We start from the raw sequence: 19,209 nt of genomic DNA, 5'->3' as shown, positions 1-19,209 counted from the left end.
TTGGTGGATTTAATAACATAGTTTAGACATTCTACTGATGGACATTTAGTTTATTTGCAATTTTTTATAACAGTGCTGCACAGAATATATGTGTAGTAGTTTCTCTGGGTTCATGTGTGGTTTTGCTGGGGGAAATTCTGATGATAGGTGTGAAAATAGGAATTGCTGAGTCAGAGTATATGTTTATTTGGCAATTATCTATTAAAATACATAAACATATTTTAATAGATAATTGCCAAATTGTCTTCCGCTGGACCACTGTATTGACCACATTTCCACTAGTTTCTCCACATTTTTGTGAACACTGGATATTATCGAATAATTAAATTTTTGTCAGTTTAATTTGTGTTCTTTCTAAAGTACAGATGTCAATTCTTTGTTATATCTATTAAAAAATATATGTAAATATAGAATGTATATTTTTTATTTTCTACATTTCTACACCTTCTTGGTTTTTTTTTTGCTATGTAAACATTTTATAAGGTAATGGGAGAAAAATCCATGTTAGTATTGCAAGATAGAATAATTATAATGAATATGCAAGGCTTTTATGAAGGGACTTATAAAATAATACCATAGGACATATAAGATAACCATAATGGAAAGGCATGCATATGTCTGAATGGGAAGGCTTCAATAATGTCAAAACGTTAATTTTTTTGTCTCTAAATTAATCTCTAAATTCAGTGAAACCCTAATCAATTTCAAGTGTATATGGAAATGGTACCAAATTTAAAAGGTAGAAAGGATAAACAGTGAGAAGGAAGACTTTCCTCTTCTCCCAACCCATTGGCACAGTTCTCTTCCCTAGAAACAAACCACTGTTACCATTTTCTTAGATATTTATCTAGAGACAGTATATGCATACGTGTGTGCATATGCTTCTCTGTGTGTGTATGATGTTTGTGTTTATCCATTGTTCTGTACCTGGTTTGCACTTAATTTAAATGAGAAGTTGTTCCATATTAGTATGTAAGGAGATTTTTAGAGCTGCCTTGTGTCCAGGACTGCAAAATACTGTATTGTCTTCATCATCATTCAATTTATCAGGCTTTTGAGAGAAATTTAGGGTGTTTCAATCTTTTTACTTTTCAACAAGTATCCTTTGATGTTTTGTTTTTAAAAAATGAGATAATGTGTCTGTAGGAAGGATGCTTAGAAGTGGAATTGCTTGGTTAAAAATGTTTTTTTGAGGTGCCCTCCATAAAAGTTATACCAGTTTACACTGATTTATGGTATGAGGCTCTTCCTGTACTGTTAAGCCTTTATTTTTCTTAAGTTTTTATTTAAATGTTTATTTTGAGAAAGAAAGATTGCATGCACATGTGAGTGGGGGAATGGCAGAAAGAAGGGGGGAGAGAATAGACACCGGGCTTATCCCGTGACCATGAGATTACAACCTGAGCTGAAATCAAGAGTCGGACACTCAACTGACTGAGCCACCCAGGACCCCTCTTAAGTTTTTATTTAAATTCCAGTTAACATACAGTGTAATATTAGTTTCAGGTGTGTAATGTAGTGATTCAGCTCTCCTGTACGACACCTGGTGCTCACTATGACAAGTGCTCTCCTTAATCCCCATTACCTACTGAATCTCCCCCATCCACCTCCCTTCTGGTAACCATTAGTTGTCTATAGTTGAGAGTCTGTTTCTTGGTTTGCATCTCTCTCTCTTTTTTACCCTTTGTTTTGTTTCTTAAATTCTGCATATGAGTGAGATCATAGGTATTTGTCTTTCTCTGACTGACTTATTTCCCTCAGCATAATACTCCCTAGCTCCATCCATGTCCTCGCAAATGCCAAGGTTTCATTCTTTTTTTTTTTATGGCTGAGTAATACTCCATTGTGTGTGTGTATAAAGATATGTATATGTATGTGTGTTCATATACATACATACATATATTTATATACATGTATATATATATACATATACACACACACACACACACACACCACAACTTCTTTATCCATTTGTCAATCAGTAGACACTTGGGCTGGTTTCATCATTTGACTGTTGTAAATAATGTTGCTATATAAACATTGGGGTGCATGTATGGCTTTGAATTAGTATTTTTGTATTTTTTGGGTAAATACCTAGTAGTGCAATTGCTGACTCGTAGGGTAGTTTTTAACTTTTTGAGGAATGTTTTGATCTTTGTCAGTGTAAGCAAAAAGTGGTTTCCCTTTAGAATTTAAATTTGCATCTTATAAATATTTCAATATTTAAGAGCCACTGTATTTCTTTTTCTAGTGAACTGTGTTCTTTTTTTTTTTTTTTTTTTTTTTTCCCTTTATTCTCTTTGGTTGTTGGTTTTATCTTATTGACCATAGGAGCTTTTTGTCTTGATTTTTTTTTTAGGATATGAGTTGCAAATAGTGCATCATTGTGGTATTCCCCCCCCCCCCCCCCCAATAAATGTCTGGTAAAATAAAGGAATGTAAAATTTATCATTTTTTTCTTTTAAGTATACAGTTCAATGGCATTAAGTATACTTACAAATGTTTTGCAAAGATCACCATTATCCTATCTAGAACTTTTTCGTCATCCCAAATAAAAATTTTGTACTCTTTAAACAATAATACCCAGTACCCCTTTCCCCCACTTCCTGGTGACCTGTGTTCTATCTTTTTGTATGTATTAGTAGGCACCTCAGATAAGTAGAACCATAAAATATTTGCCCTTTTTGTGTCTGAATTAGTTCATTTATCATAATTTTTTTCAAGGTTTTCTGTGTTGTAGCATGTATCAGACTTTAGGGCTGAATAATATTCTGTTGTGTGTACATTTTGTTTGTCCATTCATTTGTTGACAGACTTTTGGGCAGTTTCCAGCTTTTGGCCATTGTGAATAATGCTGGTGTGAACATTGGTTCACAGGTATCTATATGAGTTTCAGGTTTCATTTCTTTTAGGTATATACCAGGAAGTGGAATTGACTGATCATATGTTAATTCTGCATATAACTTTTTGGGGAACCCCGAACTGTTCTCCATGGTGGCTGTACCCCATTTTACATGACTCTGGCCAGCAATGCAGAAGTGTCCAAGTTTTTTTCAGAAGTGTTCTAATTTTTGTGCATTTTTGCCTTGTTATTATTTATAAAAAAAAGAACTCCTTCCTAATTGCTGTGAAGTGGTTATTTTGTTTTTTTCCCTTATTTTGTTTTAAATTGCATAAAACACATATAAAATTTACTGTCTTAACCATTTTTAAGTGTATAGCTCAGCAGTGTATAGTTCAGATATCCACATTATCACACAGCGGATCCCCTGAACTTTTTCATCTTGAAAAACTGACACTGTACTCATTAAACAATTCCCTATGTATCCCTCTCCTAAGCCCCTGGTAACCACTCCTACTTCATATTTGTATGAATTTGGTTTGTTTAGATACTTCATGTAAGTGTGATCATACAGAATTTTGTCTTTTTTCACTTCATGTAATATCCTCACTATTCATCCATGTCATAGCACATAATAGGTTTTCCTTTCTTTTTATGGCTGAATAATATTACATTGTATGTGTATATACACATTTTACTTAGCTATTCATCTGCCCATGAACATTTGGTTGCCACCTCCTGGCTATTTGTGAATAGTGCTGCCATGACTGTAAATGTGCAAAAATCTCTTGGAGATGCTGCTTTCGTTTCTTTTAGATATATTTCCAGAATGGGGATTGTGGTATCATATGGTTATTCAGTTTTTAATTTTTTGAGTAACCTTTGTACTGTTTTCTATAGCTACTGTTCCTGTTTTAACCATCAATGCACAAGGTATCACATTTCTTCAGCCAGCCAACCAACCAACTGACCAGTTGCCCCTCACCAACAATTACTACTTTTTGTTTGTTGTAGCCATCCTTATGGAAGTGCGATGATATCTTCTGGTTTTGATTTGCATTTCTCTAATTAATAATTTTGAGCATCTTTTCACGTGCTTATTGGTCATTTGTATATCTTTTTTTTTTTTTTTTGGTATATCTTTAAGATACAGAAAGTACTTAAGTCTTAAGGCCCATTTTTAAATTGTTTTTGTTGTTGACTTGTATGAATTGTTTATATATTCTAGATACAAATCTCTTTATCAGATGTATGATTTGCAAATACTTTCTTTAGCATTTTTTGCACAGAAGTTCTAAATTGTTTTCAGCTTTACCAGTGAATTTTACAGTTTTTTTTTTAAGTTTATTTGTAGAGAGAGACAGCATGAGCAGAAGAGGGACTGAGAGAGAGAGAGAGAGAGAGAGAGAGAGAGAGAGAGAGAATAGATCCCAAGCAGGCTCCATGCCCATTGCAGAGCCTGACCTGGGGCTTGAACCCATGAACTGTGAGATCATGACCTGAGCCAAAATCCAGAGTTGGATGCTTATTTGATTGAGCTACCCAGGCGCCCCTGAATTTTATACTTTCCATATGTTTTCTTGTTATTTTTATTTTTTTTTCAATGTTTACTTATTTTTGAGAGACAGACAGAGTGTGAGTAGGGAAGGGGCAGAGAGAGAGGGAGACACAGAATTCAAAGCTGAGCTGTCCGCACAGAGCCCGACGCAGGGCTAGAACCCATGAACCGTGAGATCACAATCGGGCCAAAGTCGGATGCCCAACCGACTGAGCCAACCAGGCGCCCCTGTTTTCCTGTTATTATTAGTGCCCTTTTGTTTTAGATGAGAATTCTCTTTAACATGTCTTGTAAGGTCAGACTAGTGATGATGAACTCCAGCTTTTGTTAGTTTGGAAAATTCTTTATTGTCTTCAATCCTGATGGAAAACTTTACTAAGTAGAGTATTCTTGATTGTCAGTAGTTTTCTTTCAGCATAACATTTTTAATTTTGATGATGTCAAGTTTATCTAGTTTTTCTTTTATTGCCTGTGTTTTTGATGTTTTGTATCCAGGAAATCATTAACAAGTCCAAAGTCATGAAACCTTTCCTTTATTTTTATTTATTTATTTATTTTTTATAATTTTTTTTTTTTAACATTTATTTATTTTTGAGACAGAGAGAGACAGAGCATGAACGGGGGAGGGTCAGAGAGAGAGGGAGACAGAATCTGAAACAGGCTCCAGGCTCTGAGCAGTCAGCACAGAGCCCGACGCGGGGCTCGAACTCACGGACCGCGAGATCGTGACCTGAGCCAAAGTCGGACGCTTAACCGACTGAGCCACCCAGGCGCCCCTCCTTTCCTTTATTTTAAGAGTTCTATAGTTTTAGTTCTTTAAATGTAAGTCTTTGATCCATTTTGAGTTAATTTTTTATATATGGTGTAAGGGTTCTGTTGCACTTTTTTTTTTTTTTTTTTTTTTTTTGAAATGACCTTTATCATTGATTGATCTTGGCATTCTTGTGTATTCACCTGACTAACTATCTGGAGATTTCTTTCTTGGCTCTATTGTTTGTTATTGGCCTATATATTTGTCTTTATGTCAGTACCAAGCTGTTTTAATGTAGTGTAGTACCTTTGTAATAAGTTTTGCAATCTGAAAGTGTCAGACCCCTCTAGCTTTGTTCTTTTTTTTCAAGATTCTTGTCCCTTGAGATCCACATGGATTTTAGGATGACACTCTGCAAAAAAAATTTGGGTTTTGATAGGGATTGCATTAAATCCGTAGATTGCTTTAGGTGTAATATCGTCCTCTTCATGTTAATCTTTTCATCCATGAACATGGTATATCTTTCCATTTATTTGTGTCTTTAATTTTCTTTTAGCAGCGTTTTGTAGTTTTCATAATACAAGTCTTTCAACCTCCTTGGTTAAATTTATTTCCATGTATTTTATTATTTTTGATGTTACTGTAAATGGAATTGTTTTCTTAATTTCCTTTATGGATTGTTCATTGTTAGTGTGTAGAAATGCAACTGATTTTTCATATTGATTTTGTGTTCTGAAACTTTGTTTATGTTTTCAAAATACAAGATTATGTCATCTGCAGAAATGATTTTACTTTTTGCTTTTCCTATTTGGATGCCTTTTATTTCTTGCTTAATTGCTCTGGCCAGAACTTCCTGTACTATGTTGAATTAAAATGGTGAGAGTAGGCATCTGTGCGTTCTAATCTTAGAGGAAAGACATTCCATCTTTTACCATTGAGTGTGATGTCAGCTGTGGTTTTTTCCATATGTGGCCTTTATTATGTTGCAGAGGTTTCCTTCTCTTTGTAGTGTATTATTTCTATCATGAAAGCATGTTGTATTTTGTCACAAAACTTCTTTGCCTCAATTGGGATGATGATGTGTTTTTCCCCCCTTTCTATGTATTAATATGGTATATTATTTTGATTTTCTTACGTTGAATTACCCTTGCATTCTGGGATAAATCCCACATGGTCCTGATACATAATCTTTTTTATGCTTCTGATTTTCTCCTGTTTTGTTGGGGATTTTTGCATCTATATTTATAAGGAATATTGGTTTATGGTTTTCTTGTAATGTCTTTGTCTGGATTTGATATCAGAGTAATGCTGGCCTTGTAGAATAAATTTGGAAGTGTTCTCCCCTTCAGTTTTTTGGGGAAGAATTTGAGAGGGAGCAATGTTAATTCTTTAAATGTTTGGTAGAATTTATCAATGAAGTCATCTGTTCCTGGGCATTTCTTTGTTTGGAGATATTTGATGACTGATTTAATCTCCTTGCTTGTAGATCTGTCTAGGTTTTACATTATCTTATCCAATCTAATCTCTACACCCAGTGTGGAGCTTGAACTCACAACCTGGAGATCAAAAGTCTACCAAATGAGCCAGCCAGCTGCCCCTAGATTTTGTATTTCTTCCTAGGGTAAGTTTTGGCAGTGTGTGTATCTAGGAATTTAGCCATTTTATCTTGGTTATCTGATTTTGTTGGCATATAATTGTTCATTGTGCTCTCTTATAATTGTTTCTATAAAATCAGTAGTGATGTCTTACTTTAATTTCTGATTTTGATAATTTGAGATTTTCTTTTGCTTCATGGTCTAGCTAAATATTTAATTTTTTCAAAGAATCACCTTTTTGTTGATGTCTCTTTTTTTTTTTTCTCTATCTGTGCACTAATCTTTATTGCATTCTTTCTGCTAGGCTTGGGTTTAGCTTGCAGATTCTGATTTCTTAAAGTATAAAAGTTATTGATTTCGGATGTTTTTAAATGTAGGTGTTAATAGCTGTAAGTTTTCTGCTGAGCACTGCTGTCATTGCATTCCATATTTTGGTATGTTTGTGTTTTGTCTTGTAAATTATAGGAAAAAAGTACTCATAAATTAAAAGTACAGTAATACTGGCTTTCTGTTGATTTATGTAGGTAATTTCACTTACATTCTTTATTTCTTATGGCTTCAATTTATTCTGTAGTGTGTTTTTATTATTGCCTGAAGGGTAGCATTTCATGCAGGTAGTAACATTTCATGCAGGTAGTAAACTCCTGCTTTTGTTCTCCTGGAAATGTCTTAATTTCTCCTTAATATTGGAGGAATTTTTTGCTGGATTTAGAATTGTTAGTTGACGTTTTGTGTTGTTGTTGATCACTTTAATAAATATGTCATCTCACTAGCTTCTGGCGTCCATGGTTTCTGATGAGAAATGAACTGGTAATCTAAATTATATTGAGCACTCATTGCATGTGATGAGTTACTTCTTTCTTAAAATTATCTATCTTTGGTGTCTATAATTTGATTATTATGTGTCTCGTGGATATCTTTCAGTTTATCTGACTTGGAGTTTGTTGAGCTTGTTGGATGTGTGCCATCCAGCATTTGGGGCTTTTTTTGCCATTATTTCCTCAAATATTTTTTCCTGTCCCTTTCGTTCTGTTTATGATACATATGTGGGTATGTTTGGTAATGTTTTGTAGATTCCTCAGGCTCCATTCATTTTTCTTCCCTTTTTCCCTTGCTCCTCAGACTGGATAGTTTCAGTTATTCTCTCTTCCAGTTTACTGATTCTTCTGCCTCTTAAGATCTGCTATTGATCTTCTCTAGTGAATTTTTCATTTGTTATTATATTTTTCATTTACAGAATTTTTACTTGGTTACTTTTAAAAAAAATTTTTTTTTTTTAACATTTATTTATTTTTGAGACAGAGAGAGACAGAGCATGAACGGGGGAGGGTCAGAGAGAGGGAGACACAGAATCTGAAACAGGCTCCAGGCTCTGAGCTGTCAGCACAGAGCCCGATGGGGGGCCCGGACGGGGGGCCCGAACTCACGGACCGCGAGATCATGACCTGAGCCGAAGTCAGCCGCTTAACGGACTGAGCCACCCAGGCGCCCCACTTGGTTACTTTTTATAATTTGTATCTGTTTGTATTTTCATTTTGATTATGCATTGTTTTCACATTTCCTTTTGTTCTCTGTCAATGCTTTCCTTTAGCTCATTGAGCATATTTAAGATAGTTGATTTAATGTCTTTGACTACTTTCTCCAATGTTTGGGATTTTTCAGGGATGGTTTCTGTCAAATTCTTTTATTACTGTGAATAGGACATACTTTTTCTGTTTCTTTGTATGTTTTACAACATTCTGAGTATATTATGTGTAACTCTGGATGTCTGACTCTCCCAGTCTTCACAGATGGCTGAGTTTTTACTTGTTGAGGGATGGAGCCATTTGTTTTTGACTTTTTCTAAGTAACTTTTTAACAAAATGTATATTTCTTGTTGTGGTCATTGAAGTTTCTGTTCCATTATTCCTATGGTGAACTAGTGACTGGACAAAAATTTCCTTAAGTATTGGGGTGGAAAAAAAATGAGATAAAGGGTCATGTCTCATTAGATAGATGCTTTTGGGAAAGCTGCTCCTGCCTATACAGATGAAACCAGGAGAAGATCTGCTCCAGACCACCCAAACACAGTCCCAAATTTTTAGAAGTTCCTCACTGCCAGTCCTCTGACAAGCCAGACTCTCCAGGAATGCAGGATGCTAACCCCATAGCCAAGTTGGGGTGAGGAATGGGGGATAGTTGCCGGCTCATGCATTTGCTCACTTGTGAATGATCAGCATTATCTTCCTCAGGCACTACCCTGGTGATTAATGAGTGTGTTCAGTGGGGTTTCAGGGATCTATAATTGGTTCCAGTCACTCTGTCCAGCTCAGTGGTTACTTGGGTGGAGGGACCCTTACCTAGAACTTCCCACTTTGCCATCTTGTTGATACCTGTCTTGATTTATTTTTCATATTGTACTTAAGAGGACCTATCACTTTGTTCCTCTGAAAATTTTGTGGTGATCGGGATACTTTTTACCTTATGACACTTGAATATTAACTACAAGTTTAACTTTACTTGTAATTTAGTCATTTAAAAACTTTATTAGGTGTTAAAAGAATTTTACCTTTTTGAGGCATTCAGTCATGATGAATCCATGCTGTTCTGTTTTTCCTCTTCTAACATTTTTTATTGTAAATTTATGTTGTCTTCATTTTATTTTACTTATTGTTTATTTTTTCTACATTTTATTTATTTTTGAGGGAGAGAGAGCACAAGTGGGCCACCTTGAGGTGGAGAGAGAAAGGGAGACACAGAATCTGAGGCAGGCTCCAGGCTCTGAGCTGTCAGCACAGAGCCCGATGCGGGGCTCGAACTCACAAACCGTGAGACCATGACCTGAGCTGAGCCGAAGTTGGACACCCAACCGACTGAGCCACCCAGGCACCCCTCTTTATTTTATTTTATATATTTTTAAATATAATGTATTGTCAAGGTAGCTAACATACAGAAGTAAAACAATTTCCTCATTGTAAAATAGCTAATTAGAATTGACTCGGTGCAGAAAAGTGCCTAATGATATAGGCTTTATATAGATAATGTAGAAGTGGTCAACTTTTAATCAGATTTAATCAGGTCAACTTTTAATCAGATAAAAGGAGTAAATTAAGTGTTTGGTGGTTGAAACATTCTCAGTGACATATAGAGGTGGCGAAATTTATTTATAGTCTAGGATTTGGGAACAGTTGTTATAGTTGAGTACTTACTCTGTTTTTGAGAAGTTGATTACTGCAGAGAACTAACTGTGGTAAAGAAAGTTCTATTCTCTGCTCCACTGTTTTCTTCCGAGAAGAATGAATTGGTACCTAGCAGCCAGCCACCAGAGGGAAGTCAGTTCCAGCTTTTCTGTCTTGGAAATGGTCTTCTGTTTTAGGTGTGCTAAAACCATAGAAAGGATCTAGAGAACTCATTAAAACTGCATTAAAAGCATTAAAAGCTTTTAACTGCATCAAAAGCCTATACATTTCATATCATAACATCAATAGATTTATGCCTTATTCCTCTGAAAATTGTTACCTTGATGAGGATATTTCCTGCCTTATGGCACATGAATATTAACTGCAAATTAAAGTTCATTTGTTTTTTTAAATCCTCTTTTAGCCTGGCACTTGGGCTTGATACCTCTTTTTTTTTTAATTTTTAATGTTTCTTTATTTTTGAGAGAGACAGTTACAGAACATGAGAGGGGGAGGGGCAGAGAGAGAGGGAGACACAGAATCCGAAGCAGGCTCCAGGCTCTGAGCTGTCAGCACAGAGCCCAATGCGGGGCTCGAACCCATGAACTGTGAGATCATGAACTGAGCCGAAATCGGACGCCCAACCATCTGAGCCATCCAGGTGCCCCAGGCTTGATATTTCTTCTTCTTTTGGATACTTGCATATTTTGAATATTGAGTTGGTTTTTGTGTTACTGAATTTTTTATTAATAAGAACTGTGCTATATTATTTTATTGTTTAATATTTAATTACATATTGGATATCATGAATATTCAAATCCTGACATCTAACTTCTTGTCTGTGGTCTTGGGCAACTTAGCTTTGAATATGATAATGATTGTTTTTTTAAGTAAGCTCTAGGCCCAACGAGGGACTTACACTTACATCCCTGGGATCAAGAGTTGCATGATCAACCAGCTGAGCCAGCCAACACCTCTTGTTTTTAGATCTGTATAAAGAAGACAAAGTGATTTCCTTCATGGATTTGCTTTAACATGAAAATTTGGCTCATAACAAGCATCAAATAAATGTTAAATATTACTGGATGGATGTACTAATTTTTAAAAAATTTCATTGAGTTATGAAAATTTTGAATCAATGTTATTCAGCATATTTCAACTTTTAATACCTTCTATAGAGTGGTAATGTTAAAAATTTTTTTGATGTTTACTTAAATTTATGTGAAGGTTTCCCTTAGCATAGATTATTGTTTTACCATGAAGAAGTCTTCCTTAGTGAGGAACTGTTTTAGAGTAATGGTGTATATATATTTTAGTTTTTGGAAATATTTAAAACATCTTAGAGTGTGGAATGGTAATTTGTAGATCTTTGTGAAAGGCAAGTAGTCACCCCTTATAGTTTTAGATACAATTATCCATTTTCTTTAAAGCAGATATAAATGTATCTTCTGCCATTTTTCAGTATTAGCATGTCATCCACACTGGTGCACATACAGCTCTTGCTCTCAGAGCAATGATTTTGAGACTGGTTTTGGAATTTACCTTTTGTTTTTTTTTTTAATTTTTTATTTTTTTAAATTTACATTCAAATTAGTTAGCATATAGTGCAACAATGATTTCAGGAGTAGATTCCTTAGTGTCCCTTACCCACTTAGCCCATCCCCCCCCAACCCCTCCAGTAACCCTCAGTTTGTTCTCCATATTTATGAGTCTCTTCTGTTTTGTCCCCCTCTCTGTTTTTATATTATTTTTGTTTCCCTTCCTTTATGTTCATCTGTTTTGTCTCTTAAAGTCCTCATATGAGTGAAGTCTTATGATTTTTGTCTTTCTCTGACTAATTTCACTTAGCATAATACCCTCCAGTTCCATCCACGTAGTTGCAGATGGCAAGATTTCTTTTTGATTGCCGAGTAATACTCCCTTGTATATATAGACCACATCTTCTTTATCCATTCATCCATTGATGGACATCTGGGCTCTTTCCATACTTTGGCTATTGTTGATAGTGCTGGGGACACATGGGGTGCATGTGTCCCTTCGAAACAGCACACCTGTATCTCTTGGATAAATACCTAGTAGTGCAATTGCTGGGTCATAGGTTAGTCCTATTTTTAGTTTTTTGAAGAACTTCCATACTGTTTTCCAGAGTAGCTGTACCAGCTTGCATTCCTGTGGAATTCAGCTTTATACATAGTACTTGAATTCTGATGTCTTGGAACCATGGGTAGTTTTAATGTATTGAAGTATGGCTTTATTATAGAAAAGTTAAAATCTATTTTATCTAACTCAGAAGAGGTTTTTGTCACCGTTAAGTGAAAATACAATAGCCATTCCTATAAAATACTGTTTGTTACTACAAACATTTCATTACTATGTTAAATAGGATGTGATGCCCTCTGGAAACTAAACTTGGTTTAAGTAAGATGCTTAATGGTTAGAGAATAGCAGAGTAGATATCAAATAAGGGATCAGAATTTTATAAGTAAAGGTTACTTAAAAATAACTCTGGTAATCAAAGTTAACATAGGGGTTTTTGCCTTCTTGCCTTTCCACAAATATTTGGGAAAACTGAGTGTATACTCTGTGCCCAGGCACTGTTTTAGACATGCAGTGAGAAGAGCAATTAGTTATGGTCTATCCAGTGTTTTCATAAAATGGTTGATATACCCCTGTTTAATGGCTATGAAAAGTGCTTAACCTGTATTCCTCTTGTATCTGGTGATAATTCCTTCATCTTTAACTAACGCTTTATCAACTTTTTATTATTTTCTGTTACTGACTCCTGTCTTCCCCATTATTTATTTTTAAAAAACATTTATTTATTTAAATAATCTCTACACCCAGTGTGGGACTCGAACTCATCACCCCAAGATCAAGAGTCACATGTTCCTCTGATTGAACCAGCCAGGTGCCTGTTTTTTCCATTATTCATTCAGGTGCTTAGCTGCCTGAAATTCTTTTTAGATTAATGTTGACTCTTAAGTACAATTTTGTGGGACTCCTGAATGGCTCAGTCAATTGAGTCTTGATTTTGTCTCAAGTCATAATCCCAGGATCATGGAAATGAGCCCTGTGTTGGGCTCTGTGCTGAGCATGGAGCCTGCTTGGGGTTCGTTCTCTCTCTCTCTCTCTCTCTCTCTCTCTCTCTCTCTCTCTCTCTCTTTCTTTCTCTGTCCCTCTACCTCTCTACCCCTTTCCCTCTCTCCTCTGCTTGTGTGCGCTCTCTCTCTCTCTCTCTCTCTCTAAAAAATAAAAATCTGAAGTGCGACTTGTTGGTCACCTCTCTTACTCAGACTCCCTGCTTCTCCCATAAGCAATGTCTATCAGTATAGTGTGATCCTTACAGAGTTTTTTTTCATGAATTTACATAAAAGTTATGTACTTTAGGAAAAATAGAATATGTGTGTGTATGGGTTTTTGGGGAATGCATAATGTTGTAGTAATAATACTCTGTTTTCTTGTAACTTTTTTTCGGTCCACAGTAATCTTACTGATCTTTTCATGTTAGTAAGATCTGCTTTTTATTTTTATTTATTTATTTATTTTTTCAACGTTTTTTATTTATTTTTGGGACAGAGAGAGACAGAGCATGAACGGGGGAGGGGCAGAGAGAGAGGGAGACACAGAATCGGAAACAGGCTCCAGGCTCTGAGCCATCAGCCCAGAGCCCGACGCGGGGCTCGAACTCACGGACCGCGAGATCGTGACCTGGCTGAAGTCGGACGCTTAACCGACTGCGCCACCCAGGCGCCCCCAGATCTGCTTTTTAAAAAACCCTAATCTGTTCAGTTTTTTTCCATCTCCTGTCGTCACCTTTGTTTTCAGCTACCAACATCTCTCAGTTGGATCAATGGCCTTCTAGGTGGTTTCTTTGCCTCTAGTCTTGCTTTCTCATCCATTTTCCACATAGCAGCCCGGGAGATGTATTAAAAACATAAGTGACATGTTAACCTTTTGGTGGAAACACTGCAATGTTTCAACCTGTTACAGTAAAATCCAAACTTGTGTTTAAAATTCATGATTTCTGATGTGTTTTGTTTGTTGATTCCCACTCTCCCCCCACCGCCCTCAGGTGTCCAGATCAGTGTCTTGTGCATGCTAGGTTGGATGCTTTGTAAATCTTTGTTGAATGCAGTTAATGGATTAACTTGTTGGCATTGGAAGCTTGTTCTGTGCATGTTTTTATATCTCCTACAATTCTTCCCTACCTTGTTCAGCCACATTGGTCTTTATTTTATTGCTTGGATTCACCAGCTTCATTTCCTTCAGACTTGAATGTAGGAATGCCCTTCCTACAATTTTGCCACAGTGGAATCTTTCTTGTCATTCCAGATTTCAGTGTAAATGTCACCTGGCCAAAGAGGTCTTCTCTGATAACTCTATTACCAATTTGTTGTTAAAAACTTTAAATTTTGCTTTAAAAACAAGTGAGAAATTGCGTTCAAAAATTAAGAAAAACAATGAAATATACAATGAACCATTTCTCTATCCCTCTGCTTGTTACTCCATCTGCCAAAGTGATATGTACAGTAGTGTCATCTTCATTGTTTCAGAAGCTCTTTATAGCAAAATAAGCAAATGGCAGCATATATGAAGTAGTAAATGTTCTTAAACCACCCTGTTTTGTTTTTTATTTTTTTAAACCGGGCTAAGTGACTTTATCAGAGAAAGAGGATTACAAAAGACTCAAGAGGTGGCCTTGGGGCTCTTGAACCAGTCTTTTAAGACTTGTACAACCAGTGTTTTCTCACCATCTCAGAAAACCTACTCTATGAAAATTAGGCTACCATGTATAAACCACTTGAAATTCCCGTCCACCTTGTCTCCAAGTTAACCTACACCCCCCTGTCCCTTTTTTTTTTTTTTAACCTACAATCTATATCCACCCTTTATCCTCTGCCTCTTCTATATTTTCTTTCCTGTTTAGTCACTGAAACTAAGGTGACTGATGTTCAAGATTAGTTCTGCTACCACCTGTGTCCATGACCTCATCTTCTCCCATTGCTCAAGAACTTACCTTCTTTCTTTTCTGGCTCTTCACTGTTAACTCCTTGCAGTCTCTTTGGCTTCAGCATAGCCCTGCATATTTATCAGGAGCTCAGAAAATGATTGGTTGAATACAGCAGAGTAATGAAGAGTTTGGACTACTGACTTATAAAGACCCGAGGATGCATTTTAGCTGTGTGACTTTGGCAGGTTAATTAGCATCTCCAAGACATAAATTCTTCTTCATTAAAATGGGACAGAAATTATAACTATATCAAGTGTTATATTGAAGATATAACTAGGAAGTGTAGTGTATATATTTCCTGTGGCCATTGTAACAAATTACCATAACCTTGGTGGCTTAAAACAATAGAAGATTTTTGCTCTCATAATTCTGGAGGTCAGAAGTTGGAAATCAGTGACACAGGGATCAAATCAAGGTGTCAGCAGGGCCAGGCTTCCTCTGGGAGCTTTGGCAGAGAATCCATTCCTTGCCTCTTCTACATTCTGGTGACTGCCAACATCCCTTGGCTGCATCACTTCAGTCTCTGATCTGCCTCTATGCCTGTAATCTCCTTTTACCTCCCTTTGCAAACTGGTGCATTTAGGGCCCACCTAGCTAATCTGTTTCTAAATTCTTGACCGTAATCATATCTGCAAAGACCCTTTTACCACCATATAAGGTAACATTTACAGGTTCCAGGGATTGGGATCTGATATCTTTGAGGGCCATTATTCAGCCTGATACATGGATATAAAGCATACATCAATAGTGCCTGGCAAATAAGGATTTAAGCTTTCTGGGTAAGGTCAACAAGGATTTCAGATTCTCAGAAGGATTCAATTATATAGTTGTAAGGGGGCCAGGGAATATGAAAAAAAAGGGATTAAAAAAAGATGAGGCAAGGGAAATTAGGGATTAGATCATGTCACCTTACTCAATACAGTAGATACATAGGATAAATGTATAGAGAAGGGATTTTTATTGTATAGAGAAGGTTTTTGTTATTTTCCTGTTCAAACGTATATTGAAGGATTTATCCATGTTTCCAATGGTAAAGTTTATAGCTTAAATAGTATGGTAGAAAGGAGGTGGTGGAAGTGGGAATATACTACATATCATTACTGAAAATTGGAGGATTACCTTTTTATATTGCAAGAGGTTCCCATGGAGACTATATGAAATTTAGTGAATGACATCATAGAATGGATACCAAATTTTTCCTTTATTAAATAAGAATTGTCATTTAGTATAAAAAAGAAAATTATCTTTAAAAAGTTCTTTCAGGGGTGCTGTGGGTGGCTCATTTGGGCGTCTGACTCTTGATTTTGGCTCAGGTCATGATCTCATGGTTTGTAAGGCTGAGCCCCACGTCAGGCTCTGCATGGACAGTGCTGAACGTGCTTGGGATTGTCTCCCCCACCCCGCCCCGTGCTTACATGTGCTCACATCCTATCTCAAAATAAACACATAAACTTTAAAAATAAAAACCAAATAAATAAATAAATCTTTCAGTTAGAAAAGCAAAAGATTATACTGACATTTGTTTTCTTTTTCTTCTTTCCATCTCCTTGACAGGTTTTTTGGCATGGACACAGGTTCAGTGGGAGGATTAGAATTGACTGATCAGACTCCTGTTTTATTAGGGAGTACGGCCATGGCAACTAGTCTCACCAATGTAGGAAATTCATTTAGTGGTCCACCTAATCCTTTAGTTTCTAGATCTAATAAATTTCAAAACTCATCAGTGGAAGATGATGATGATGTTGTTTTTATCGAACCCGTACAACCTCCCCCACCTTCTGCACCAGTGGTAGCTGATCAAAGGACTGTAACATTTACATCATCAAAAAATGAAGAACTACAAGGAAATGATTCCAAAATTCTTCCATCCTCAAAAGAGTTGGCTTCTCAGAAGGGAAGTGTAAGTGAGACAATTGTCATTGATGATGAAGAGGACATGGAAACAAATCAAGGGCAAGAGAAAAATTCCTCCAATTTTATTGAACGGAGACCTCCTGAATCTAAAAACAGAACCAATGATGTGGATTTCTCCACTTCCAGTTTTTCAAGAAGTAAGGTAAATGCAGGAATGGGTAATAGTGGTATCACCACAGAACCAGACTCTGAAATTCAGATTGCTAATGTTACAACCTTAGAAACAGGTGTAAGCTCTGTGAATGATGGCCAATTAGAAAATACTGACGGGCGAGATATGAACTTAATGATTACACATGTAACATCACTGCAGAATACCAACTTGGGAGATGTCTCTAACGGACTGCAGTCAAGTAATTTTGGTGTTAATATACAAACATACACCCCATCTTTGACTTCACAGACCAAGACTGGAGTAGGACCTTTTAATCCTGGTAGAATGAATGTGGCAGGAGACGTATTTCAGAATGGAGAATCTGCAACTCATCATAATCCTGGTAAGCAGTACGTGATCTACCCCATGTAAACGAATTTATTTGCTTGCTCCTTTTTTTATTGTAGTAATTGGTACTACCTCGGTTAGTTTACTCATGTAAGTTAAGTTAATTCTGTTGACTTGTAAGTTTGAAATTTTAGCTGATAAGAGATGTAAAACCATGTATTTCTCTGCAGATTATTAGAAAATCATAGAAATTTATGTCTAAAAGATTGGAGAAAAATGCCTTTTACATTAACTACCACTGAAGTCTAACAGTTTGGCATCTTACTTGTCATGTAATTACTTTTTGCTAATACAATTTTAGTTCTGTCTAGTAGTAATGTGTAAATAGTGAAAAGAAGATAAACACACTTATGTAACAACCTAGTACTGTATAATGGGCACATTTAGATTTGTTTTTACTTTACTTGTGTTTAATTTTGACTCTTATCGGATTTTAATTTTTTCTTACTAGCATTTTATATTTTAATATTTGAAGGCTGGTAAATTTTGCAACTATCTGAAAAATTTTTCTTTAGACAGTTTTGCTCTGTGAAAACATTAAAAAGAGAAGTTACAAGAACTCTGGCTTTTTGATGACCATGTCTTTGTATGTCCCTTTATCTTTCACCTCTGCCCCTAAACCTTTATATGTCTGTCTTTCTCATATATCCTTCTTTCTGTTTCTCTCATTTTTTCATCCTTTTAGGCTTATTAGCAACTTTATCAGCCTAGAAATTGTGGAGAATAATAAAGAATGACTAAAGCTTAGTGTAGAATGCTGTAAAATGCTGGTCATTTTTCCTTTTTACTTATTTATTTTGGTTATGAGTGATATTTAATTGTTGAAGAATGTTTGGAAAATCTGTAATTAAATCCCTGATAGTATTTTATTAACTGAAGATTACCGCGTCAGTCCTTTGAGTGGTTTTCTTTCAGTCTTTTTCCTTTGCATTATCACTTGGTTGACATGCAACTCTGAATAATTTCGCTTCCTGTTTTTTTTCCCATTTTAATATTATGTTGTATTTTCTCATACCAATAACATTTATATACAAGTTTTAATGACTGCATAGTGGATATGGATATATCATTCCCATATTTGGTGTTTACAGTTTCCCATATTTTGCTATTATAGATTTATGATGAACATCTTTGTTCAAATTTCTCATTATTTCTTTAGAGTATATTTCTAGAAATGAAGTTACAAGGCCAAAGGATATCACTGTCCCTATCCTTCCAAAGACTTTTGGTTGAAAAAAAATCTATCTGGTTTATAATGACTTTGGAAGAAATAATGTTCCTCATTATTCAATTTGTAAAATATCTCATGCCTTCCAAGACCCTTTCCCTCTATGTGTGTATATGTATTTTCGTAGGCAAGTCTGGGTATGGGCATGTATCTGTGAGTTTGTATGAGCATTTTAAAGTTGTAGAAATATATTGTCATATTGCCGTCCAGAAAAGTCTTAACAAACTTACACGTCAGCTGTCTATATGTTAGTTTCTTTCTCATTGTAACTTTCAGGCTCAAATAAAAGTTTAAGATGCTAATGCTCAAATTAATTTGAAAATAAGTATTTTGTCTTTATTGTAATTATAAATATTTTAAAAACATAAGTATGAGGAAGGAAATAATCTCACCATTGAGAGTAGTACATTTAATTCTAACCTGAGATCATAGTTTAGGTATTGTTTTGTAAACTCTTTCTTCCTACTGCCCCTTTAAATACCTAACAAAACATCTTGAACTTTTGACCATATCAAGTCTATATGTTTGATTTATTCTCTATTTAGCTTGGTTCCAGTTTTCACTATTTAAATAACTCTTAAGGATATTTTTATGCCTGTATCTTGAAATACTTATTTCTTTAGGGATATTGTTGAGTCAAAGGGGCATAT

General features: G+C 35.6%; 1 protein-coding gene across 4 annotated transcripts in view; it reads left to right on the top strand.

Annotated features, from left to right (window-relative positions):
- ZMYM2 (zinc finger MYM-type containing 2) overlaps positions 1 to 19,209 on the top strand; it is a 103,958-nt gene that overhangs the window by 16,200 nt on the left and 68,549 nt on the right. For 2 of the 4 annotated variants that reach the window (XM_058690491.1, XM_058690499.1), the window contains exons 3-4: positions 16,470 to 16,971; positions 17,233 to 17,326. In XM_058690491.1, the coding sequence (XP_058546474.1) occupies positions 16,480 to 16,971; positions 17,233 to 17,326 (586 nt within the window). In that variant the 5' untranslated portion in view covers positions 16,470 to 16,479. Of the gene's footprint in view, positions 1 to 16,469; positions 17,327 to 19,209 lie in introns of all 4 variants that reach the window. The other 2 variants (XM_058690484.1, XM_058690507.1) reach the window with 1 other exon arrangement.

Source organism: Neofelis nebulosa, chromosome 1, assembly GCF_028018385.1.
Source record: "Neofelis nebulosa isolate mNeoNeb1 chromosome 1, mNeoNeb1.pri, whole genome shotgun sequence".
Taxonomy (NCBI): domain Eukaryota; kingdom Metazoa; phylum Chordata; class Mammalia; order Carnivora; family Felidae; genus Neofelis; species Neofelis nebulosa.
The sequence above is the reverse complement of the archived record's forward strand: the minus strand, read 5'-3'. Positions and strand labels throughout refer to the sequence as shown.